Source organism: Bubalus bubalis, chromosome 21, assembly GCF_019923935.1.
Source record: "Bubalus bubalis isolate 160015118507 breed Murrah chromosome 21, NDDB_SH_1, whole genome shotgun sequence".
Lineage (NCBI taxonomy): Eukaryota > Metazoa > Chordata > Mammalia > Artiodactyla > Bovidae > Bubalus > Bubalus bubalis.
This window is the reverse complement of record NC_059177.1, coordinates 57,655,899-57,671,292: the sequence shown is the minus strand read 5'-3', so window position 1 is coordinate 57,671,292 and position 15,394 is coordinate 57,655,899. Positions and strand designations below refer to the sequence as shown.

Genomic DNA, 15,394 nt, shown 5'->3' with positions numbered 1-15,394 from the left:
CCCAGCTGGAGGCGGGAGGGGATGTTTGCAATTGGAGGCACCCCCAGAGCTGGTGGGAATTCTCCCTGCATATATATCGGAGCACCCCCTGGAGACCAGAGCCCTTTGCCAAGGAAGTGGCCCCAGCACCCGATAATCTGAGCAGGAGAAGCCTCCTTGGGGTTCACTTACGGGAGCCTGCCCCCCACCCCTGCGGGGAGACCGCCCCCTGAGGGCACGTGGTGATGTGGAGAGAGGAGGTCCTGGGCGGAGGACTACACAGTGGCCAGGGGGCTGCCCGCCTGGGGTCTTACCCTGCTCACCCCTCCCTCAGCTTTGGGCCTCGGCTGTCAGGGTGCTCGGGTGGGTGCACAGATGCACCCTGAAGACACACGGGCCCCGCAGGGCATGGTTCCGGGTTCCTTTTTCTGGCCACGCGTTCATTGTTTCAGTGGAAAGCTTTTCTCTGCAAACTGGGATTGGTGGTCAGATAACCGGAGCGCTCCCTGGTTTTGCTTCCCTCCAGCAAACATTGGTGTGGGTATCTGGTTCTGGGGAGGGGAGCCCCTCCTTTCCCCAGCTGGCAGGCTGAGTCCCAGCTTGGTCCCGTCTCCCACCCCTATAACTGGTGTCCACTCGGAACGTGGCACCTGAGAAGGACAGCGGTGCTGCTGCGTAGGAGACAGATGCTAAAACGGGCCCCCGCCTGAGCCCTGGCGCGTCCCATCCCGAGTGAGAACAGGCCTGGCCTCTCACCCCAGGCGGGCCCCTGCATCGGGGACTGGGGAGACCCGCCCTGGACCCCGAGTGTCTTGTGTGGCTCCGGGCTCGGGGCAACTCGGGCACTGATGACCCTTGTGCCCACCTCTCCCATCTTCTCTCCCCTTAGGCCCCGGCCTGGCCTTCATCGCCTACCCGAAAGCCGTGACGATGATGCCGCTGCCCACATTTTGGTCCATCCTTTTTTTCATTATGCTTCTCTTGCTTGGACTGGATAGCCAGGTACGTGCAGGGTGAGGGGATGGTCCCCAGGCGGGTCTGCCCCTGGGCGAGGGAGGAAAGGCCCCCCTCCTCAGACACCTGGTTCTGGCAGAGCCTCCCTCTGCGCTGTGATGAGCTGGCTGCAACCCCCGACACACACGCACACACACGCACACACACGCACACACACACACACACGCACACGCACACACACACACGCACACGCACGCACACACACACACACACACGCGCGCACACACACACGCACACACACCACCTCACGTCACGCCTGCAGCAGCTGCAGCCAGCGAGGGTTCCTGGACCCCGGCGGAGGGAACGGCCCAGGACGGCAGCAGGACGTCATCTGCGCCAAAGCTCGAGCCTTTGACCTCAGTGGGGGAGAGAGAGACAGCCTCGGGTGTGGGCCCAGGGCTACAAGGAGAAGGGCGAGACCACAGTTGGTGGCACGCGCCGCGGAGCACGGAGCCCCCGGGCAGGCCCCGGCGGGACCCAGCACACGGGCCGTTCGGGTAGGCGCCCGACACGGCTGTCCGGGGCGCGAGTGGCCACTGACAGTCCTGAGGGAAACCAAGCCCCCAGAGCCTCGCTTAACCACCCCCCGCCCACCCCACACAAACAGGACCCCCCGCTACCCTGTCGTCATTCCCTGCACCTCTTAACCCCCATGCCCCAGCCCTCCAGGGCTTAAGCCTCCCCCCTCCCCGGGGTGTGTCCGTGTGCGTCAGCCGGGGCTGCGTCTGCCTATGGAGTAACTCAGTCCCAGGCCCACTTGCCCCCATGGTGTTGCTTTGTTGAACACGTTTCCTCCACCCTCGCCTCAGTTTCCTCATCCGGTAAATGGGTATGATTGAATCTTCCTTGCCTTACGTGAAATGCCGGGCGCGCTTCCTGATAGGGAGCAGTCAGTGGTGCCCGGAGAACATTAGAGCAAGCCCCTGGGACACCTTTCCCTGGAAATAGGTGTGTTTTCGCTGAGGCCTTCTCGAGAATACAGGTGTGGCTCCAAGAGGGGGCAGTTAGGGTGTGCAGGGCGGGCTAGTCCCGTGCTCAGGGCCACCCAGGGGCCTCCATCCGAGGTCAGTCACTGACAGGCAGCCTCATGTGCCAGCTGGGAGTCCGAATGCCTCACAAAAGTCTGGTCAGCTGGGACCCTGCGAGCAGTGGGGGCTGCATCCCTTCAGGAGAGAACCTTGCCCACCGTCCATCTCCCAGGCAGCGGCCTCGAAGCCAGTGAACAGATGGGCCCCTGGGGACTCAGGACCTGGGAGGTGGGAAGTCTCAGAAGGTCAGGCAGGGGAGAGAGGGCGGTCTGCTAGCAAGGTCCAGAGCAGAGCAGAGGGTTTGCCAGAAAGAAGACCAGGATTAGCAGATAAGACCGAAGGAAAACAACTGGGAGACGGGAACAAAAATAACTGGAGTGGTTGTTGATGAACTTGAGCTGTGTAAACAGCAAGAGGACTCCATCCTTCACCCCTGGTTAATGAGCTTGGCCTTCGGAGGCCCCCGGCAGCCAGCTTTTATAACCTCTTCCAGAGCTCTCAGCAAAACCCAAAAAAGAAAACAGAAAGAGGTTAATAAATGACAAAGCAGGCCATCTCCAGACTGGCCTCTTGGGCGGTGGAAGGGGCATGGGTGGGTATTCATTAGATTTCCCCTGGGAGGCAGGTGGGGCCTGGTGGAGGCTGTGCGCCTCGGATCCGGGCCCCCCACGGCCCTTCACTTCGGGAAGCCTGAAGCTCTCCAGGGCAGCGTCGCCCTGAGCGAGCTCTTCTGGTTCAGAGCATGGAGCTCGCAGCACCGAACGACCTGCCTAATTGACTCACCAGGAAGGGGTGTGGTGGGATTTGAGCCCTGGGATCCCTCCGCTGAGCCTGTGTGAACTCGGAGATGTGGGGGAAGGTTTTATAGATACACCAGCACCAGCCGTGATAAGGGCCCTACCCTGTGAGGTGTCCGCTCAGACCAGGCTTCACATGTCGTGTGTGGGAAAATCCCATAACATGAGATTGACCCTCTTAGCCATGTTTAGGGCTTCCCCAGCGGCTCAGAGGTAAAGAGCCTACCTGCAAAGGAGGAGACGCTGGTTTGATCCCCGCGTTGGGAAGATTGTCTGAAGAAGGAATGGCAAACCCCTCCGGTATTCTTGCCTGGAAAAATCCCGTTGGACAGAGGAGGCTGGCGGGCTACAGTCCATAGGGTCGCAAAGATTCGGACACGACTGAGCGACTGAGCTCCCATTTCTAAGTGTTTGTTCAGTGCATTAAGGCTCACGTTGCCCGAGCCGCCACCAGCATCATCTCCAGAGCTTTCTCATCTTCCCAAACGGAAGTCTGTCCCCACCAAAACCCCCTTTTCCTCCCGCCGCCACCTGGCTTTTAAGCATCAGCAGGATGCTCTCACGTTATGGCGAAGGAAGCGGAGGCTCTCAGAAGGCAGGGCTGTGTCCCTATTAAGTGAGTCAGGTCTGGAGAGGTTGGTGGAGGGGCGTGGTGCCCCGCAGGGCCACAGCGGACTCGGCAACGAGGGGCTTGTGCCGGTATTGGTCCTGACTCTCAGTGACCCTGGATCTGCCGTCTTTGATTTTCAAATCTCCAAAAGGGAAAGAACCTTTGTCTCTGACACCTTTACAAGGTTAATGTCAAAGCTGCCAGTCTGCTCTAGTTCACTGGCAGTTTAGACTCAGCACCCCTTTGGCTGAGGCATCAATCAGAGGTCTAAGCCCCTGCCCCCTGTTCTCTTGGGACCCCTTCCAAGAGCTTCTTGGTCATTGTTTGTCTGAACTCCTGGCCCCTTTGAGCTCACGGGAGGGACCTGCTCCCATATGTGTGTTCCCTGATTCTCCCTTGATGCTTCCAGAGAAGCCGGCGGTTGGCCATGTCTTGCAGGAAGGCTGTGGAAGCAAACCTCCCAGTGTCTGTCCCAGAGGGAAGAGCCGACGGGTTGAGGTTTTAGCGTTTGGATGTCGAGTAGACTCTGATGGCCTCAGAGGGCGTGTTGGCTGGCCGAGCCGTTTGGCTGTGGCCACTCCAATTAAAATGCGTCAGCGTGCCCTTTCACCCCAAACTGTACCTCTAGACTACTGGGCTGCAGATCGCGGTGCCTACAGACAGGCATGGTCCCGCCCAGGTCGGCCGCCACGGGGGCTGGAATCCGCCTGCGGGGCACCTTCACTGGAGGTCGTGAAGCCACAAAGATCCTTGTGATATACATCCACAGGATGGGGTTAACACCGTCTGAGAGCCGAGGTGACTCTGTGGACTGATGTGGAACGTCCCCCACCCTGGGATAAATCGTTGAGTGCAACGATGGGAAGGTTTAGAAAGACCAAGGGTCACCCTCGAAGGTTACCTATGGACTGGCCTTTCCATCACCTTTGGGAGCCCAGGGATGAGTTCTGGGGGTGGCGGGCAGCATTGGACTCATGCACATGGGCCTGTGGGCGTGCATGCAACGTGTACAGAATCCTCCCGTGGAGCCCACGGTCCCCGCAGGGTTAAAGACTACCGAGTGTCTTCAGTCTGGGAACTGAAGCCCAGACCTGCCTGGGTCACCACCCGCAGGTCACGTGCTGCTGTTACCTGGCCCGGCTGGGTGCCCAAGGCCCAGAAATAGGGGTACAGCACCTTTGGCTCCCAGGAAAACCCAGACCCAAGCGGGAGGTTGCCCGCGCTGACACACCAGTCAGCAAGTGTGCTGGGCGGAGGGGCCTCGGGGGCGTGGACTATCTGGAGAGCCATGCGGAGCCCGCCAGGCCCGGCCCGAGGGGCAGGACGCAGCACGCGGAGCCCCTCCACGACGTGGACGTGACCCCGCCCCTCTCTGAGCCGAGGGATGCTGGCCTGCTGCTCATGGCTCTCCTTCCCTCCCCAGTTTGTGGAAGTGGAAGGACAGATCACGTCCTTGGTTGACCTGCACCCGTCCTTGCTAAGGAAGGGCTTTCACCGGGAGATCTTCATTGCCTCCATATGCTGCGTCAGCTACCTGCTGGGGCTGACCATGGTGACGGAGGTAGGTGGCTCCCGCCTGGCACGAGGGGACCACACCGCCTCCCTGCCGCCCCACCCAGCGGCTAGGTGAGAGGGCCCAGCCGACTGAGGTCGTCCCTCCTTTGGGGGGTCCCACCCCACCCAGGGGCAGCAGGAGGTGACTCACGACCCCACCCTCCAGCCAGATGCCCCGCCCCACTGCCCTGTTACCCTGGCAACACCGTGGCCACCTGCTGCCCCCCGGCCCTCCTCCTCCCGAGAAGGGAAGGGGTGCTCCGGCTGAAATCCCCTTTGACAGCAGCTCCGTCCCCACTGCTGTGGGCAGTGGCCCTTCTCCGGCCGGCCTGCAAGGGAGCCAAGCGTGTGAGCCTAGCTGGGGCCGCGGGCTCATCTCCCCAGCGCTCACCACCCATCTCTCCTTATTCTCCAGCACAGGGTTGCATTCGACCCCCAGATCAGGTTTTCACGTCCCCAGTCTTCCTTCCCGGAACTCAAAACAAATGCGTTTCTCGAAGTGTCTGTAAGAAACACCCCCTGAAAGGCAGATCACAGGTTCACACGCCAAGCAGCTCGGTCTCACTGAAGTCTTCTCGTCGGCCACCGGGGGTTTTAAGCCCCTCCGTTGGAAACAGGCTTCAGCGAACCCATTTGTTTTTATGCTAGGAAAGACATGTTTTGTTTCTGTTTCTTTCTGTGTGTGTCTTTTTAAATTAAGTTTTTACTTTTTGAATTAAATTTGTCATGTCTGGAAAATCCCATAGATGGAGGAGCCTGGTAGGCTACAGTCTATGGGGTCGCAAAGAGTCGGACACGACTGAGCGACTTCCCTTTCTAAGCATCTTTTAACACAGTTATCCGGTCCTCATGGCCTCTGCCCAATTTCCACCCCCCACCTTGGGCTTTCTATTTCTTGTTGACAGACCAGAACTCTTTATATATGGAGGGACTTAGAGGCCAAATAGCAAGTTCTCCTCCTCTGGCTTTCTCTCCACAGGGTGGCATGTACGTGTTTCAGCTCTTTGACTACTATGCAGCTAGCGGTGTCTGCCTTTTGTGGGTGGCGTTCTTTGAATGTTTTGCTATTGCCTGGATATATGGTGAGTAGAGACGTTGGCCTACTTTTCTTGAGTCTCCCCTTTGGGCTTCTTTCTTTAGAAGCTCCAGAAACAGAATTCTCGTGGGAATTTCATTTTGAGTCAAACACAAAGGCTGTTCCCTACCTGGGCCCTTCCTCTCCAGGCTCCCCTTTCACCACAAATATGACCGTAGCCATGTGGAAGCTTCTCCCCAGGCTGAAGGTTCAAGGTGTGACCGGATGCCTTGACAAACACAGAGCTTGGCCTTTCAGGGGTCTGTCTTTGATGAAGCACCCCTGGAGTCCAGGAAAGGTCCATTCTGACCTTCTTGAGTCCTTGGGATGGCCACAGCAGGATTTGGGACTCTGCCTGAGGTGGCCAGTATCTACCCAGTGACCCATGAATATCAGATCCTTTCAGATAAACGTGTGCTGGGTCTGTGCGGTGTGGAGGTGCACACACCTGGGTGAGGCCCTGGAGACACCCCCTCCTCCTCGCCCCACCCTGACCCCACGGCCCTTGAGCCCCTGCCGTGAGGTTCCCAGGGCGGATGCCATGTCTGGGACGCCGGATCACCGTCCATCTGCCTCTGACTCTTGCAGGCAGCGATAACTTCTACGATGGTATTGAGGACATGATCGGCTACCGGCCGGGGCCCTGGATGAAGTACTGCTGGGCCGTGGTCACCCCGCTTCTCTGTACTGTGAGTGTCCTTCCACACAGCCGTGGGCAGCCGTCCCTACCCCAGGGCTCGACGGTTTCACCCACCCGCCCATTGGGAACTCGGCGTCAGTTCAGTGCTGGCCTCCGACAAACCCGTGTCAGCAGGGCCTCAGGGCAGGGTCCGGGCTGCCACTGTCCGCTCAGACCACGGGGAGCTCAGGGGGTAGACTGTCCCCCGTGTTTAGGAACCGGGTGCCGGGGGATCCCCCCCAGGGATCTCTGTCTCCAGGCCACTGTGTCCCTTTTTGTGGGGCCCCCGTGTCCCCATTTGTTAAACAAGGAGGCCGACCTATGTGGGGCTGAGAAGCAGTGACTGCATAGGCCGTCACTTTACCCCCAAGAGCGGCTGTGCCCTCTTTTCACCTGAGCTACAAACTGCCCCTCACAAAATGCCAGCCACTGTAGCAGCCAGCGGGCTTCCCAGATGGCGCCAGTGGTAAAGAACCCGCCTGCCGACACAGGAGACGTAAGAGAGGTGGGTTCGATTTTCCCCTGGGTCGGGAAAATCCCCTGGAGGAGGGCACAGCCACCCACTCCAGCATCCTTGCCTGGGGAGTCCCTGTGGACGGAGGAGCCTGGCGGGCTGCAGCCCGTGGGGTCGCACAGAGTTGGGTGCAAGTGAGGCGACTTGGCACCTGGGCATACGCACACGTGTGTGTGTTTGTGGTTCATCCTAAGGGCACCCTGAGGGTCCTGCCCAGCTCCGCCCGGGTAGTCAGGGACACGGCAGGCGGTCTCTCTACCACTCGAGCCATGTGGGCAGCTGGGATGCAGAGAAGATGTGGGAAGGTGGTCCCATGGGCGGGAGCAGCCTGCCCAGAGGTCCCAGGGGGCACGGGGTGGGGGGGGCTGAGACGCTGGGAGGAATCAGGGGAGCCGGAGTGTAGCCATACAGGAGGGGGCAGTGGGCAGGGGGCCAGGCATTGCTGGCCAGAGGAGGGGCTTGCGTCCAGAAGGCCCTGGGGAGCGGCAGGGTGTTCTGAGCAGGGCAACCACTCCATCAGCAGAGGGGGAAGAGTGTGGGCCCCTCGGGTGGGCCCCGTCCTGGCCCCAGAAGCCTCTAACCGCTGCTTGTCTCCCCACAGGGATGTTTTATCTTCTCTCTTGTCAAGTATGTACCCCTGACCTACAACAAAGTCTACAGGTACCCTACCTGGGCCATCGGGCTGGGCTGGTGCCTGGCCCTCTCCTCCATGGTGTGTGTCCCGTTGGTCATGGTCATCCGCCTCGGCCAGACCGAAGGGCCGTTCCTCGTGGTAAGCACCCAGGGCCCCCAGCCTGGGGGATTTGGGCCGGGGGCAGGATGCTGAAGGCCAGCCAGCTGGCAGTTTGCCATGTGACCTGGGGTGCCGCGCTGGCCCTCTCTGAGCCCCAGGCCCCTCCCTGGCCCTGCGGCGTGGCTGAAGCTGCGGGCAGGAGATTGCATGGTGGGAAGATGGGGCAGCAGCAGCACCTTTGGGGGCTAGGCAGCAGGCCAGGGGGCAGCGGCTTCAGATGCCAAGATGAGAGCCAGGGCTTCACCCCCAGAGCAGGGGGCCGGGCTGTTTCTGAGACAGGAGCTGGGGGGAGGGCTGAGCCCAGCCCACGCTGGTGTCCCCCTTCTCCGACCGGTGGCCCCGATTGCTGCCGGACCCTTGGAAAGAAGCCCCCTCTGCACCGCACAGAAGCTCTGGCTCCAGGGTCTCTGCCTCTGGGGGTCCCCTCCCCCCACTCCCCCGTCCACCCCCCCGGATCCTGCCACCATCCTCTCTGAAATTCCTCCAACAGTCCTGGAGATTGCAGGCCCTGGCTCTTTCCAAGAAATCCTTTTCTTAGACTTTCCCTTAACCTTTGGGCTTGGGCTGGCTCCAGGACAGCCCTGTTTTGTTCTGGGCTGTTTTTATTGTTATTCTCTTAAAAATCTGGAGCCAGGATGTCCGGGGGCCCTGGCTCCCTCCTGGGCTGGGCAGTTTCCTTGTGGGCAGGGGACTGGTTGTGGGGGGAGATGTCGTTGGTCGGGGGTTGGCGGGGAGGGGTGGGGGGTGGGGGAGGAGGGGACAGGCCTTCCCGAGACAGAGGAAGTAGGCAGGGGTGTGCCAGGGAGGAAGCCGTGAGGCTGGGGTCTGTCTGGGCCAGGAAAGCCTCTGGGGTGTTCCTGCCGCACTGGGTCCATTGTGTTTCCTCAGAGGCCACAAGGAAGGACCCCAGGATTCAGCCAGAATGCTGAATAGCCCTCTCATTTACCAAAGCACCGACATAATGTGCCTGGGACAGATCCAGCCCCTCCCCCAGGAATTTCCAGGAATTTCTCTTGCCACCCAGAGGCTGAAGGGCTATTTGGAGGCATTGGATGGCGGTGCTGAGTGCTCAGCACTCATAGCCGCCCCAAGAGATCACTGCCTTCTGTCCCTAGGGAGCCTAATTTTAAAATCCTGCTCCATCTCAAGTTTAGAGGTTTGGGCAGAGCGGGGTTGGTGTCGAGAAGGAATTCGAGTCCACCCCCCAGGTCACATCCGATCCTCATCCCCCAGACCCGACCTGACTGTTCCCCGAAGCCCCCTCCTCTGAAGGCAGCCGCCCGCCACCCACCTGTGTTGGCCTCCAGCATGGTTCCTCCCAGGCCCAGGCAGCCGTCCCAGCTGGGGTGTCGGGGGACCAGGGGCGGGGTCTCGGGCACCGTCCCAGGAGGTGGTCAGGCTCCCAATTCTAGCGCACCCCCCACCCCGGGTTATCAAAGAGGTGTGGGCCTCGGCTTGCCCTATCTTGTGGTTTTTAAAGAGCAGGTGGATCTGGATTTTCAAATGAAATATTGTAGCTTTTACCAAGCAGCTTTTGAGCCTTGTTGTAAACCCGCGGTGAACGTGGATGCCGAGACAGAGGGTTTCCTGTTAACCCCTGCTTCCTCTTGAAGCCTCTGAATGGCCACCTGGCAGGAGGTGGGCTGGGTGGCGGGAGCCCTGGGTCAAGTCTCAGCTCTGCTTTGGTTTTCTGGGTGCCCTGAGAGGGGCTTTTTTTCCCCCTCACCCATCCTGCGATCAGGCAACCTGGGGAAGGACCAGCTGCCCTGCGCCAGGCGGTGGTCCAGCCTCTGGCCTCTCTGATGGGCAGGGCAGCGCAGACACAGGCAGCGTGGTCTCCAGGCCCCCAGCGGGGACGTGGAGAGGGCAGGGCCTGTAGCTTGTGGAGATGGGGGAGTTTGGGAAGGAGCCATGGGAGGCTCAAGAGAATCATCCAGCCTCGGGCATACAGACTGCAGAAACTCAACTGCTTTGCAAGTCAGGGAGATAGCGGGGACCAGAATCCCGAGGAAGCGTATTTCAGCTCTGTGGGGGAAAGTGTGTGGAGGCATGAGTCCCCTGGCGCTCAGGTGTGTAAAGCAGGACTTGGCCAAGGAAGCTACCCGCCAGGAGCTCTGCCCTCGTTCAGGGCCTGGGGCACCTTGGTTTAAGGCCTCTGTTTGCCAGTGGATGAAAAATGGGAGGTCCAGAGAGGGCAGGGGTTTGGCGAAGGTCAAGCACACCGACAGGACGCGGGGTGAAGAGGGAAACTACAGGGCCTGGCCCGCCTCCCCACACCTGCCCCCTTCCTTCTGCAGAGACTCAAGTACCTGCTGACCCCGAGGGAACCCAACCGCTGGGCCGTGGAGCGCGAGGGGGCCATGCCCTACAGCTCCCGCATGGCCGTCAACAACACGCTCAGGAAACCCACGCACATCATCGTGGAGACCATGATGTGAGCTCTCTCCAGTGGACAGGCTGCTCTCCTGCTGTTTACTAACATTAGATTCTCATAGGACCAGGTTTACAGAGCTTTATATTTGCACTAGGGTTTTGTTTATTTTTTCAATTGTCACAGAAATTGTTACTCTGTGTGTGTATGTGTGTGTGTGCGTGTGCGGTGTTGGGTGTATGTGTATTTCCTTTTGATTTGGGGATATTTTGTACAAAAAAAGCAAACCCACGGGCAGCCGTCCGGGGCAAGGCAGAACTTTCATACGGAATTAGATGTATTTTATGGGGACTTGGTAAAATTTTCTTTGTATTTTTTTTACATGTAACTATGTAGACACATAGAGATTGTCAAACACTTTCACCACTTGAATAGATCTTGCCAGCAATAGATCTCATTTTTAAAAGCAGTTCTTCGGTGCTTGTGCAGCTGACAGAAAGTTCTGCCCCCCACACCCCACCAGAACACTGGGTGGAATTTTAAAGGTGTCGTACCCACAGACCTGGTTCAAGTGAAGCAAACAGCTGTCTGGCCAGACCCCGGGGGGCTGGAGAGAGGAAGGTGCCTAGTGACGCTTATCGTAGCCAACAGGAGAGGTGCCCAAACCGTAACCCAACCCCTCAAGTAAAGGGACTCAGAGTCCACAGAGGAGACCCAGAGGCGAACGTCTGATGCTGAGAGCGCCAGGAGCCCCTGCATCAGGAGGGTCCCTTTTATTTCAAGATTGAGGGTGGACAGTCAGGGCGAGAGGGAGAGGCATCCTTCCCCGGGGCGTCCCCTGGAGCGAGTGGAGGCTGGCCCCGCAGGAACTGGGGGTCTCAAGGCTCCAGACCTCACACAGATGGGTCTGTTGCCTTAGAAGGGGGCTCCTATCAGCTTCTGGCTGACCCCCCAGCTGGCATCTCTCAAAGCTGCCTGTAGGAGAAGCGTGATTGGTGAGGGGTGGGGGGTGAGCCAGCGGACCAAAGGATGTGTGCCCAGGTGCCCGGGAGGGGGCCTGGTGTCGGGGGAGGGGGTGCTCCTCCCCTCCTCTCTCCACCCTCAGCTCATCCTTGTCTCCCAGAGGCTCTTGTTGAAGACCCCGGCCCGGGGCCACCCTGGTGCCTAGCAGGGAGCGCCAGGAGCAAGCTGTCATTGGGGCAAGGTGCTCCCCACACTCTCCTGTGAGCTCAGGCACAGGTGCAACCCACGCGGATCACCTGGGTGAGGTAGCGCTAACGTAGCGCTTTCTCCCCTCCCCTGCAGAAGCAGGGGTCAGGCGTGCAGTAGGTGGGACCGCGGCAGAAGCTGAGTCAGGGCAGGCACCCTCAAACGGGCAGCCCACTCTGAACCAGGCCGAAAGGCACCCCACCTTTAGAATCCCGCCCAGCCCGCATCTGGACCTAAACTGTGCCATTTAAACAGACACTTCCAAGCCCAGAGTCTAAAGTAAACCGAAACAGTGTCACGCACGAAGGGCAGTGATCGCCTCGGGGGCTGTGGAGCGTGGTCCAGGTCAGCATTCAGAGCAGGGGCTCTATGAATCCTGGGACCCCCCCTCCCCAACCCCGGGCAGGGCTGGGGCCTCAGGTGCCGCCCTCCCAGGGGGCAGAGGGGACTCTGAACCTCCCATCTTTGGCGTGTGGTCGCAGGCCCCTGTCTCCACGGCGTATACTCTGCCAAACAGCAACCCATCCTGTTCCAAACCGTCGGCAAGTCTGCGTTCCCATCTCACTGTGTACTTATGGTTGCCACCGGGTCTGAGTCGATGGTGTTGTTTTCGTTTTTTCCTGGTTTTATCGAGTAGCAATGTGACCTCTTCTCCTTTGTCTTATGGATCCTTAGTAAACTAACCACTGTCAGAGACTGGGGACAGGTCACGTGCAGGGGCTTGGGGGCCTCAGTCCCCGGCGAAAGGCCACTGCGTTTCGGGATGGTTGGCAAATCGCAACATTCTGGAAACGGCCCGAAAAAGGCCCCTTCTTCTACGATTCCCAGACCAAATTCTAGACCAAAGACACACGCAGACCAAGTCCCCAGGCCCTGCCTGGAAGGAAGGTCAGCCACTCTCCCAAACCAGGTCCGGGGCACCTGGCCCCAGTCTCGAGCCTCCTGCCTGACCCCCTAGCTCTTGTGTATCCGTAGAACTCAGCTCTGTGAGTACCTTGTGTAATGACATGTGCCTCTGACGTCTCTGCATAAAGGAAACTTGTCATGGGGCTCACGACTCTGGTTCGCCTGTCTCTGGGCAGCCCCCCTTCACCCCCACCCGTGCTCTACCTGGGACGGAATTCTGATGTTTGCAGCCAAATCTGGAAGGGAGGCAAGAGGGAGGCTTAAAGGATGTTTCTAGGGGTGCAGAAATGGGGAAGAGCCCCAGGACAGTCTTACCCAGGGAGATGCTCCATGGAGCTGGGCCTGCCTGGGCCCTGTTCATTGCTGTGGTCCCCAGTGATGGAGGGGCTTCCTGGGTCCCCCAGTCAGCGCCCTCATTGGCAAAGGGGCACGTTCGCCTTGAAGACCAAAGACCAGCCTTACGGCAAAGGGCATGCTCCGTCCCCAGAGTCCGGGGACCCTGTGAGCGTCCTCAGGGGCCAGCTGGACCCCAAGCTGCAGTTCAGTGGGACAGGCAGCCCCGGCCTCCTTGGCCCCCCACCCAGCAGGCCTCTGGGAGCCAGGCGTTGGGAGCCTGGGAGATCCTGCAGGAGATGGCAGGACCTAGCCTGAGGCCACGTGGGACATTCGTAGCCATCATAGAGCCTTGGATAGTTTCTGGGCCCTGGGCAGCTCCCTCTGCAAAGCCTCTGGTCCCGCATTCTCACCCCAGGTCCCCCAGACGGTGGAGGAGGGCAGTGTAAGGGGAGAGGGGGTTCTACTCAGCCTGACCCAGACTGTCCCCATGTCCCCAGGTGCCACACAGCGGTCAGGGGCACAGCAGCATCTCCCAGCCCTCCCCACCCCCCCCACCATCCCTCCCCACCCCCAGGCCTCAGAGACTGGCCAGGAAAGAATCCAAGGGAACCCCCTCGAGGTGGCCAGAGGTCCCATCCAGTTCTCAGACCCAAGGTCTGGGGGCCAGGCCGTCCACGTGGACGCCGTGAATATCACTGTGCAAAAAAACCAACAAGCACAAAACCACAAAGCTCAGGCATCAGAACTCGGACAGGGGCGTGGACACCAGCAGCCAGCAGCAGCCCTGGTCCCCGGAGGGTCGCCCTCTCCAGGGGTGTCGCTGCAGACACCTTCTGCTGCGTTCCCTGGGCGGGCGGCTGCTGAAGCATCTTATTATATATGTGACTTCAAATTGAGATGTCCGCTTCATTTTTTTTTTTTTAACCCAATTAATTTTCAAATCCCTGGCAACTGTGACTGTGTTTAGCACAAGAGAAAGCTGAGAACGTGGGTCCTTGCCTCCTTCCAGAAATGTCTGGTTCATCAGGACTTTTTTTGAAACTTCAAACTATTTTTAAGATATTTTAAACTTTTGTAAAAGAAAAAAATATATATCAAGCAACAAGAGACTCTTCTGAGGAGCATTTGTATTTGAATAAGATCCTTGGTGTGTAATTCAGTCTCGCTGTATACAAGCTTTTGTGTATAAATGTTTTCTGATACGAACCCCTGTATTTTGCAGGGTGTTTCTTTTCCTCTTTGGCTTTTTAGATAAATATGTATATCAATATTTTAAATTCATCTTTGCTTTTTTTTTTTTATTTTAGAGGAGTTTGTAATCACCTTATAACATGAAAATAAAATTTCCTTTTAAAATCCGAAACGTGTGGGTTCCATTCTGACGCAGCCGTTTCTCGTATGTTTAGCAAGCTCTTTACCATTTGCAGAGGGCTTTCAGCCCTGCCCCGGAGACATTCCTCAGAGCGCGGTGTTATTCGCTCAGGTTGGAGACACTGAGGTGAATGTCGTGGAGTCCCAGCTCTGGTTGGAAAAGAATTTCCAGACACGGAGTATTTCAGAAAGGAGTGGGTTTATTAAGAACAGACAGCAGAGATAATGAAGGCGCCGCAAGCACCCACAGAGGGCCGACCCCCCAGCAGACCAGGGAGAGCCCATGCAAGGTTAGCTGCCAATTCTTAGTCTCAAGACAGAAAATTCCTGGCATTAGGTGATTAGTTGGGGCTTCCCTGGTGGCTCAGATGGTACAGACTGCCTGCGATGCAGAAGATGCGGGTTCGATCCCTGGGTTGGGAAGATCCCCTGGAGGAGGGCAGGGCTACCCACTCCAGTGTTCTTGCCTGGAGAATCCCATGGATGGAGGAGCCTGGTGGGCTACAGTCCATGGGGTCACAGAAGAGTCAGACACGACTGAGCGACAAACCCTTTAGAGCAACACAGGCTGAGTGCCAGGGTGAGCGTTTCTGCCTAGTTTGCAGTCAGGGGGCCTGCTGGTGATACCCAGGGGGGCTTTTGGCAACTGTGACGAAGGGGCTCCACCCGCTTCGGAGGTGACCTTGGTTCTGGGCTCTGCTTCTGTGGCCGTGGGGCAAGACTCCGCAGTAAAGAGTCAAGAGGGGACAGTTTGCCTCAGGACGCAGGAGTCCCTGAAAGTGTGGGCAGTGGAACTCAAGTCCCTGAATCCCTGGTCGGCTTCAGCAGCTTCTAATAATAGGACTCAGCCAATCACCTGGGCCCGGGCTGATCGAAAGCGCCACGGGCCCATTGGAGGTGCTGCCCACCACGCGCTGGCACCAGGCACCACCCCACACTAACACCCTGGTCAGGCTCTGATCGCCACAGCCCAGGGGCGCTGAACGCAGGGCGGCTGGTGAGAGACCAGCCCCGCCGGGACGGGCCCCGGACACTGGGCCCTCAGAAGGGACAGCCGTCAGGACCCCGAGGTCAGGGTTGGCGTTGCCGCGGTTGGGCTCAGGAACTGTGAGCCCAGCCCGCTGGTACAGATGGGAGAACTGAGACGGGGAGACCGGC

General features: G+C 58.8%; 1 protein-coding gene across 4 annotated transcripts in view; it reads left to right on the top strand.

Moving 5' to 3' along the window:
- SLC6A6 (solute carrier family 6 member 6) overlaps positions 1 to 14,142 on the top strand; it is an 83,893-nt gene extending 69,751 nt beyond the window's left edge. For all 4 annotated transcript variants that reach the window (XM_006078886.4, XM_006078885.4, XM_044934240.2 and 1 more), the window contains 6 exons: positions 869 to 981; positions 4,852 to 4,989; positions 5,962 to 6,064; positions 6,646 to 6,746; positions 7,852 to 8,022; positions 10,341 to 14,142. In XM_006078886.4, the coding sequence (XP_006078948.1) occupies positions 869 to 981; positions 4,852 to 4,989; positions 5,962 to 6,064; positions 6,646 to 6,746; positions 7,852 to 8,022; positions 10,341 to 10,481 (767 nt within the window). In that variant the 3' untranslated portion in view covers positions 10,482 to 14,142. The remainder of the gene's footprint in view (positions 1 to 868; positions 982 to 4,851; positions 4,990 to 5,961; positions 6,065 to 6,645; positions 6,747 to 7,851; positions 8,023 to 10,340) is intronic.
- The last annotated feature ends 1,252 nt before the right edge of the window (positions 14,143 to 15,394 follow it).